This window comes from Vipera berus (genome assembly GCF_964194415.1).
Source record: "Vipera berus genome assembly, chromosome: Z".
NCBI classification, from domain to species: Eukaryota; Metazoa; Chordata; class Lepidosauria; order Squamata; family Viperidae; genus Vipera; species Vipera berus.
Genome location: NC_138205.1, coordinates 79,545,290 through 79,555,427, shown reverse-complemented (window position 1 = coordinate 79,555,427; position 10,138 = coordinate 79,545,290). Strand labels below are relative to the sequence as shown.

The 10,138-nt window shown below is 36.6% G+C and overlaps 1 protein-coding gene across 1 annotated transcript in view; it reads right to left on the bottom strand.

Annotated features, from left to right (window-relative positions):
- The window catches only part of NPHP3 (nephrocystin 3), a gene marked incomplete at its 5' end in the record, with an annotated part of 47,703 nt that extends 38,041 nt beyond the window's left edge, over positions 1–9,662 (bottom strand). The window contains 6 exons of the mRNA XM_081343563.1: positions 2,776–2,936; positions 6,082–6,215; positions 7,412–7,564; positions 8,296–8,446; positions 8,871–8,996; positions 9,309–9,662. Coding sequence (XP_081199689.1) covers positions 2,776–2,936; positions 6,082–6,215; positions 7,412–7,564; positions 8,296–8,446; positions 8,871–8,996; positions 9,309–9,662 — 1,079 coding nt within the window. The remainder of the gene's footprint in view (positions 1–2,775; positions 2,937–6,081; positions 6,216–7,411; positions 7,565–8,295; positions 8,447–8,870; positions 8,997–9,308) is intronic.
- Between the last annotated feature and the right edge of the window lie 476 nt (positions 9,663–10,138).

The window sequence follows — 10,138 nt, the reverse complement described above, 5'->3', positions numbered from 1 at the left end:
TGGGGTGGCCGCTGGCTGCAATGGTAACAGCACACTGGGTGGCGACTAAATTTCAATCAATTCCAACTTTGCTGAGATCTTTTATTTCCCCCATGAGAAGTTGAAATTGATTGATTGAACCTTTTTTTTTGGCACATGGCGGCGGAGGCCTAAAGCAAAAAGGTTTTATAAAACCCAGCTGAAGGCCTAGGACTGGGGCGACAGCGCGCATGCCCACAGAGAGGGCTCTGCGTGCCACCTGTGCACACGTGCCATAGGTTCGACACCACGGCCCTATACCATTTCAAACAAATGGTTGCCCAATTTCTTCTTAATGTTTAATACAGTAGAGTGCTATGAAAACTAAAGTTCAGGAATCAGGAGCAGGAAGAGGCAAAAGTTCCTGCCATGCAGCTGCATCATTGAGGAGGAGGAGGAAAGAAGAAGAGAGGAGGAGGAGGAAGAAGCAGCAGCAGCAGCATTTGGGTTTTAGATACACTGCAGATGAGCTAAACATTTATCAGTTGTCAAATACAAATGAAATGGGATACAGATTCCCTATATGGAAATGGCCATTATGGCAGAAAGTTATTTTGGCAAGGGTCTGCCTGCTGTTTTGAGTGCAAGGCTAATACTAAACTTGTCCAATCTTAATGCTCATTTTAGAGCATTGTGAGAACATGTTCCAAGCGAAACTGTTCTGGAGTCATCTAAATCTTCATTTCTGATATGAACAACTTTTCTTTGATAGGGGGGAAGGATGTCTTTTGTATTATTCATTATATTTTGTTTTCATTCAGTAATCACTGGTCTTTTAAGATAAATTTATTTTAAAATCTTTTATTGTAAGCTTCATTTGGTGTCTATTCTACATATAAAATCAAGTAACTAAATATACTTTGATTAGAATATGCAAGGCACGTGGCTGTTTTTAACATATTGAAATTATTAAAATTTATAGCAACGGTTGCGTATTTTCATTACTATAGATGATGATAATAATAGTAATAGTAGTAGTTGTGGTAATAACAATAATAACAATTATTATTATTTATTATTATTATTATTATTATTATTATTATTATTATTATTATTATTATTATTATTAATTATCGGAGGTCATCTAGTCCAACCCCCTGCTCAGGCAGGAAACCCTATACCATTTTGGACAAATGGCTGTCCAGTCTCTTCTTAAAAACTTCCAGTGTTGGAGCATTCACCACCTCTGGAGGCAGGTTGTTCCACTGGTTAATTGTTCTAACTGTCAGGAAGTTTCTCCTTAGTTCTAGGTTGCTTCTCTCCTTGACTAGTTTCCATCTGTTGCTTCTTGTCCTGCTTTCAGGTGCTTTGGAGAATAGCTTGACTCCCTCTTTTTTGTGGCAGCCCGAGATATTGGAACACAGCTATCATGTCCCCCATCATCCTTCTCTTCATTAAACTACACATATCCAATTCCAGCAACCGTTGTTTTGTTTTAGCTTCCAGACCTTTGTTGCTCTTCTCTGCACTCTTTCTAGAGTCTCAACATCTTTTTTACATTGTGGTGATCAAAATTGGATGCAGTATTCCAAGTGTGGCCTTATCAAGGCATTGTAAAATGGTATTAATACTTCAAGTGATCTTGATTCTATCCCTCTGTTAATGCAGCCTCACGCTGTGTTGGCTTTTGTGGCAGCTGCAGCACATTGCTGGCTGATATCTAAGTGATTGTCCTCTAGGACTCCGAGATCCCTCTCACAGTTGCTACTATTCAGCAAGGTACCACCTATACCAGGGGTAGGCAACCTCGGCTCTTTTATGACTCATGGACTTCAACTCCCAGAATTCCTGAGCCAGGAATTCTGGGAGTTGAAGTCCATGAGTCATAAAAGAGCCAAGGTTGCCTACCCGACCTATACTATACCTGTACATTTGGGGTTTTTTGCCTAAATGTAGAACTTTACTTTTTTCAATATTGAATTTCATTTTGTTAGATAGCACCGTGTTCCAGTTTGTTCAGATCCTCCTGTATCTTAAGCTATCTTCTGGAGTGTTGGCTATTCCTGCCAGCTTGATGTCGTTTGCAAATTTGATGAGTTCCCATCTATCCCCTCATCCAAATTGTTAATGAAGATGTTGGAAGAGCACTGGGCCTAGAACAGAGCCCTGGGGCATCCCACTACACACTTCCCTCCATATAGATGCAGTTCCATTGAGGACCACACGCTGAGCCAGCTATGAATCTATCAGGTGATGATGATGTCTAACCCACATTTTCCTATCTTATCAAGTAGTAGGTTGTGATCTACTTTATCAAATGCCTTACTAAAGTCCAAGTAAATTATATCCACAGCATTCCTCCAGTCCACTAATTTTGTCACTTGGTCAAAGAATGCAGTAAGATTTGTCTGGCATGATCTGTTTTTGACAAACCCATGTTGGCTTTTAGTAATGACTTTGTTTGCCTCTAGGTGTTCGCTGATTTGTTATCTTTTCCAGAATCTTCCCAAGTATTGAGGTCAGGCTGATATAGATCTGTTGTTTCCTGGATCTATTTTTTTTCCCTTTCTTAAAGATGGGAACTACATCAGCTCTTTTCCAGTCCTCTGGTAGTTCCCCAGTGCTCCAGGATCTTTCAAAAATATAGTTCAGTGGTTCTGAGATGACATCTGCCAGTTCCTTGAGAACCTTGGGTGTAATTCTATTTTACCTGGATACCTTTCTTTAAAATATTCCTCTATTTTTCTTCCAAAAAAACATTCAAAATTACTGTTTATTGTTTTTTATTATTAAAATAATATTATTTTATTAACTCACCTTGGCAGACTTAAATGTAAAAACAAAATTGTTAGAGAACTTTTCTCAATTTCCCATTTCCTTACAGCATGTAAACAACTCTCATTTTCTACTGGAAAATAGACAACTTGAAAAAAATACTCCATTGTCTCACAATATTTCTGAAGTTTTGGAGAATATTTCTGAAATTTAAGAAAAAAATAAAACAAAAACTGCTTCATATATATGCTAAGCTATAAACCATAAAGCAAATTTGTATAGTTTACAGATCAGAAAACTGGATTTGCACATCATTCTAAACTAAATAAAGCTAAATAAATTATATATATTTCTATAATAAACTGTGGTTAATATAAACTATAGCTAAGAATTATACTTACTTCTGACCACAAATTATTCTCAAAGTATTATTATTATTGCGTGATTAAATAATTACTCTGGATCCAGGAAAAGTCCCTATTTTTTCAGTCTGTTTACACTAGATCTTGTAATTTACTAGCAGCAATTGATAATTTGTACATATCAAAAGCATCCCCAAAGATTGCCTTTTCCATAGCAGATCTTTCAAATTGGTTCATAGAAAAAAATTAAAGCCTCCCCTAAATTCAAAGATAAAATTCAAATGCATTACAAAATAAAACATAGCAATTACAACCAGAGAAATAAGCATTACCACCAAATCATAATGAGAACAATAATTTCAGACCAAATAATAGCATTGCTTGAAACGGCCATATTTTCATTACTACATAAAAACACACTATAATAGACCCAAGCATATCTTTTTAGAAGAAAAATCCAGGATCTTTTGAGCAATTGTATTGCTCAATGTACTTGTATTCACACAATGTAATCAGTTAGGACCCAGAGCAGGATCACCAATTTTGATTGTTGCACTCAGTTGTATTTATATTAAAGGCAGCAGTTCAGTCCAGAAGAGTTATTTATTTATTTATTTTTATTTTTATTCCATTTATATCCCGCCCTTCTCCGAAGACTCAGGGCAGCTTACAAGCTTAGCAGTAGCCTTCATTCTATGTATATGCCTGCTTATTAGGGCTTTTGCCCCCCCCCCCAAGCGGCATTATTACAAAGTCAGCTTATTGCCCCCAACAATCTGGGTCCTCATTTTACCTACCTCGGAAGGATGGAAGGCTGAGTCAACCTTGAGCCTGGTGGGACTCGAACCTGCACTAATTGCAGGCAGGTGGTGTTACTTAAGGAGGCATTAGCCCACTGCTCCACCAAGGTTAGACCTTCCTATTACTGAAAAGCTTTCTGAAAATATCAAGTCATATGAATATGAGATTTGAATTTTAAAACATAAATACTGTAGATCAATGCTTCCCAAACCAAGGTAAATTGCTCCAAAATTGGCTAAAAATGGTTCTTCTTTGGGTAACAACACACGAACCCATTACCCATCATAATAAGAACATTTAAATTGACTTAAAAGATTGCCAAATGCACTAAAATATGTTCAAACATCTCCCAAGTATTTATTTGTTTCGTCTGACTCTTCAAGACTGCCTGAACAAGTCCCTGAAGTTTTCTTAGCAATATTTTTTCAGCAGTGGTTTACCATTGCTTCCTTTTGTGGGCTGAGAGAAAGTGATTGGTCTAAGGTCACCCAGGTGGCTTTTTGCCCAAGGCAGGACGAGAGCTCATGAACTCATGATTTATAGCCTGATACATCAATCGCTACACCAAACTACACTTCTCTAAAGTATGCCTACCGTTTTTCCCCAAAAATAAGACCTGGTCTTATTTTTTGGGGAAAAACGGTAGGCATACTTTAGAGAAGTGTAGTTTGGTGTAGCGATTGATGTATCAGGCTGTAAATCATGAGTTCGTGAGCTCTCGTCCTGCCTTGGGCAAAAAGCCACCTGGGTGACCTTAGACCAATCACTTAGACCAATCACTTAGACCAATCGCTTAGACCAATCACCAATCACCTGGTCTTATTTTTTATTTTTTTGCCTGCAAAAGAGGCACCAGGTCTTATTTTCGGGGAATGTCTTTTCCATGGTCTCACCTTGCAGCGGCGGCACTGACAGTCCCACCCTACCAGCTCACTTCTTCTGCATCCGCTTGTGCAAGTGCGTTGCCCCAAACCTCCATTTTGCCATCGGGGCGAAATTTGAAATTTTCAATAAATGCATTCTCAATTTAACGTCACAACAATCAAATGATCATAAAACAAAAAATGAGAGAGATTGAATATAAGCTAATGGAGATTCAGGTGGAGAAAGACTTACAAGACTCAGTGAACATTGAAAAGATAACTCTAAGATCACGAAGTAAATTTGACGATAAGGAAAAAGATCTGACAAAATGGATTTCTGTGCCGTTAGGAGTACCACAAGAAATGGGGAGACAAGGTATGATGAGAGAAATCTTCAATAAACATGAAGGGGCAAAATCTTTTTACAAACACATGATATTTGATTTGTCTGCTATATTCACAACATTTACAAGATTATGGGAAACTCTTTGATGCAACGGAATATATAGTTTGGGAGAGATGCTTAGCAAAAGAAGAGGGCTAAAGTGAGAATTGAGGAATTAGATGATGGGGTGTATCAGAGGGAATATTTAAAAATTAAACACTTGTTTGAATATGGCTGAAGAAATTGAAAGATTTTATTTTAAGAGGGATGATCTCTCTTAAGTAAGACAGTATCTTTTTTCCTTTTGTTTTTCAATATGAGAACTATAAAAATATGTGGGATGATTAACATAAAGGAAATGTTTTAGAGATTTAAATATAATTGATTTTAAGAAAATTCCAAAATGGGAAAAAATGTTTGAATAGAGTTGAAAGATTAGATGATTGGATTTATTAAATGAAACATTTAAAGATTAAACATAGGTTTAATTATGGGTAAAAAGAACAGAGAATTTGGAAATAAGTGTATACCAATTCAAGAGGGATACGTATTTTAAATAGTATATTATTATTTTTTTTCCATTGTGTCATAAATCTAAAAACATCCATTTAACATTTTATCTAAGGAAAATGGTGTATCTAGATTTATTCAACAGACAGTGCCTCTCTAAGACTTCAGAGAGAAATCTTGTCCTTAATGTTATTCCAACCCAGCTACTTTTTAATGCTACAAAATGACAAGAATTAATCTTAAATCTTATTATACAAACCCAGCGCTTTCATACTGAACTTTATCTCTTCCGCTGAATTCTATAAAATTAGGCCAGTTGCTCATCCATATGGAGAAAACTGCATATGTAGGTTTCTGTCACCAGAATGTGAGACATAAAGACAGACGTAATAATCAGTAGCATATTGTGCAGTGTAGTTTTTCTCACCTTTATGAAAATGTCTACTTCCAACTGAGTCTCTTCAGTGTTAATGAGATACACTCTTATTGTGTTACTCCACAAACAGTGGGAAAACAAAGGAGTGACTTGCAATAAACTGGCAACAGCTGCATCCCAATCATCTGTGAAGAACAAAAGATAAAGAACATCAAGCCAAACTTTTTCCTCTCCCCATTACCAACCATTCATGGAGAGTCAATGTCCCATTCCCACAGTTCATCCTTTTCTCTTTGCATTATGGTGTTTGGAATTTGCTTCTTGCTCTTCCAATTCAGCTGCCATAACAACATGCTGTTACAGCAGCTGGGGAAAGGGTTTGAAAAATTGCTGAGATACTGTCATTTCACCTTCACAACTCATAGAGGCAAGGGCAACAAGCAGCTATGGAGAATTTCAGTGCTTTTGTTGACACGTTTTCAGTTCATCTTCTGTCATACAGCTTCTATTATAGCAATCTGATTTTCTTTTGCAAACTTTACAAATAAATGTACTGCAAACATAGGAAGATGCTAGCAATTTATTTCCTTTTTGTGAGGTATGTGAGAACAAAGGAGTTTTTTATTACTTCATAGCCAAAAGTAGCTCAGACAACGGGAAGCTGATTAGACAACACTCTTTTATTAGTTAACTGGATCTCCTGGCTCATTTCTCACTTTCTCCACACTAAAGCTATATCTTCTAAAAGATTTCCTATAACAATGTTTTCTGCTTGTTCTATATACACTATCAAATATTGGCTTTACTTTTAAGAAAATTATTTCCGTATGTGTAAGCACAGCTAAATTTTAATAATTAGTATGCAGAAACATAATTCAGAATTAGTGATCATGAAACTTGCTCGGGCTTATGCTGGATTGAGACTCCTTCTTATGTTTTATCAAATTTTATTCACTGCAGGTTTAATATTTCATACGTATAGTTTAAAAATGAAGATCACTTAGAAGACAAGGGAAAACATTCTGTGCCAATTATGGACAAAATGATACTATGCTTTAAAAGAAATGAGTTTCACAGACATACTGGCTTTAAAAGAAAAAGAAAAACAAGAAGAAGAAAAAATTCTGTCAGCAGATTACATCTTACCTGATATTGCTAGTCATCTATAAAGAAAGATTTGATCTGATTCAGACAGCAGGTTCATACAAACATCAATTCTTCACCAATATTAAATATCTTTATACAGATGAAACACTACATATTTTTGAATTCCAGGTTTACACTCCATTAGCCTAGAACTTTACAATATTTAGGCTTATGCTTTCAGTAGGGCTTATTGTGGTTACTTTCATTCTTGCTTCAAGGAGCAGCAAATGCTTACCTCTATTGACATTTGCAAATGGTCCTTCCACATCTATGGAACTATGTGCAAACTCAGGTCCTCTAAAAGACTGCTGAAGCTGCATCATGCTGCCCATGGAAGGCTCACTTCCCAAGGCTCCTCCCATCCAATATTCTGTCTGACTTCCGGCAGCTTAAAATAAAGGAAACAAAGGCCAATTCAGCAAATTAAACTTAATCGGAACTACAGCTATTCTTCAGAAGCAAAGAGAGTTTTCCGAATGGAAACTAATGGAGGTTTAGTTAAAAAAACATGTCATTATAAAACGTACTTTGGCCTGAAGCTGCAAGATACAAAAAAGTTCATCTATAGTAAATATATTATGGTGAGGGTGGAAGTTTTCAGAATATTATGAAAGCCTTCCTCTCCTGTCCCAAATATTCTTACTAATCAGGCAATCATAATCAGAATAAGATTTGAAAATCCTAAACTGGACCACATCTGGTTAATATTTGCATGGATGCCCAAGTGCTTTAGGAAATTCCAGAGTTATGGGCTAGGACTAGGAACTCTACAAATCTTTGCCAGTGATAACTTACTTCTATATTACTGTCAAGTTTGTTCAATTTTTAATCTTAAAAAAAATGATATGCCCATATCAAGGTACTGCCTTTGCATTAAGGAAGTTCAATTGTCATGGTTTTTTAAATGGAAAGGAGGGAAGAAGAAGACACTATTTGAAAATAGCAAAAAAATGAAGTGGTTTGTTTAAAGGATTAAGCAAGAATCAATTTAGCTATTGTTATTGCTTAGAAGTTATTTTGATTTTTTGACAGATTTTTTTTGTCTATTTCAGTTTACACTGTACAGATTTATTAAAAAAAACATCTCTATGCAACTACTAAAAGCAATTTAATTCATACCAGTAATTTCTGTACAGCTGTCATCTGAATCCGATTCTTCAGGATCAAATATTTGGATACCCTGAGCTTGCAACCTCTGAAGTTTTGTTTCAAGTTCTCGTTTGGCCCTCAGTAGATCCTGAATTTCATTTTCCTTGGTTTCTCTGAAAATCTATAAACGAAGAAAATTCTGAGCAAGTATATCAAAACATTGTTTATATTTCATTTTATGCATGAAATTAATGTACTTTTTCTATTAAGAGTTTAGCCTTTCCCCCTAGGTTTTAAGCAACAGAACCCCAAATACCTATCAATTTGTGTAAATAAAAGGAAAATATCTAGAAACAAGGGGACTTGCAGTAATTTTTAATATAAAGCGATCCTACTCGAGGTTACAGGCCATCAATCCTGATTTCTAAAATACTCTCCACTGTTCCAAACATTTTATGTGTCCTTTCCAAGGCTGTTTAGGAAGAGGAATTCCACTGTTAACAATTTTACTTCTAAATATTTATACTTAAGCAAAGCTTAGGGTTCTCCTAAACATGCAGCTACTCCTCATTTATCTTGCAAAGTCAATAAATGGAATTATTTACTTTGAACTGCCTCCTGACTTTGTCACGATCATGTTCAAATGTAGCCGCTCTTTCCATAGCTTGGTATTTGGCCTCTACAGCACTTTCCTTTTCTCTGAGGATTTTCTGATATGTTTTCTGAAGTGCCTGGGAGTGAGGAAAAAGTGACATTGTTAACTCCTGGTCTGAAAAATTTCATTTATTCACTGTTAATTTGTTAGATGTCACAAAGCTCTTCCTAAATCCCCAAAGTGTAATTTGAATACATTTGATCTTTTAATCCAGGGTTTAAATGGCATTCCAAATACAGCTTATCTACAACTTTTAGCATCCCTGATTACTATTAGCTATTCTGGATGAGTGGGATAAGAATTACAACACAGAAAAATGGCCACAGATTTCTATTTTAATGGAAAGCTTCTTTTTGTCAGGCCTGGTGTCAGTGCCCCATGCAGATACCTGAAGTTCTGCCCTCAGGCGTTTGTTCTCTTTGTCCAGCTTGGCCTCTTTCTTCATCATGGCAGCCACCTCATTGTTCTTGCTAATGCGAAAGATCTCATATTCCTTTTTCAGGCGCTCATACTCTGCCATGCATTCCAGCTCTTGTACAGAAGCAGTAGATTTGAAGCTTGCGCCAATAAGGCCTCCAGGCCGGGATGCACCTACCCGTCGAAAAGAACTGCGCAAAAGACGGGCCTTGGGCTTTACTTCAACAGGAATTTCGCAGGCCTCACCACCCCCTCCCTCATATGGATCTTCAATCACCTCCCCAACAGTGACCACTGGGTTAACCAAAGATGAAGCAGACCCCATAACTGAAGAACTCCCCTTGTGCACACACTTTTTTTAAATATCAGATTCTCTTTAATGCCAAGATCTACCGCTGCTACTTAACACTTGGGCCCAGGACATAGTGCCAAATCACTTTCTTTCTTCCTGCCTAGTTATTCATAAATGATTGGATGCTTTTACTCCAACTAGACTGCTGATTTTTAAGACTGACAAATACTTAAATTTATGTGTGCAAAGCAGTAATACCCTCCCCAGTGGAATGAAAAAACAGGCATTCTTTTAAAGGCTTATAGATGAAAGTACATGGTGCTGCACATAATACGTATTTCATTGAGAACACTGTTACTACTACAGACTCGTATTTATTAACATAGGTAACAACTCTCGGAACAATCAAGAAGGAAACGTTCTTGTCCTCTTATTACTGCCTGTTTACTGCTGGTCGTCCACAGGAGACAGTGGCTTTCCACACATTTCCTTGGAATTAAAACTAACTG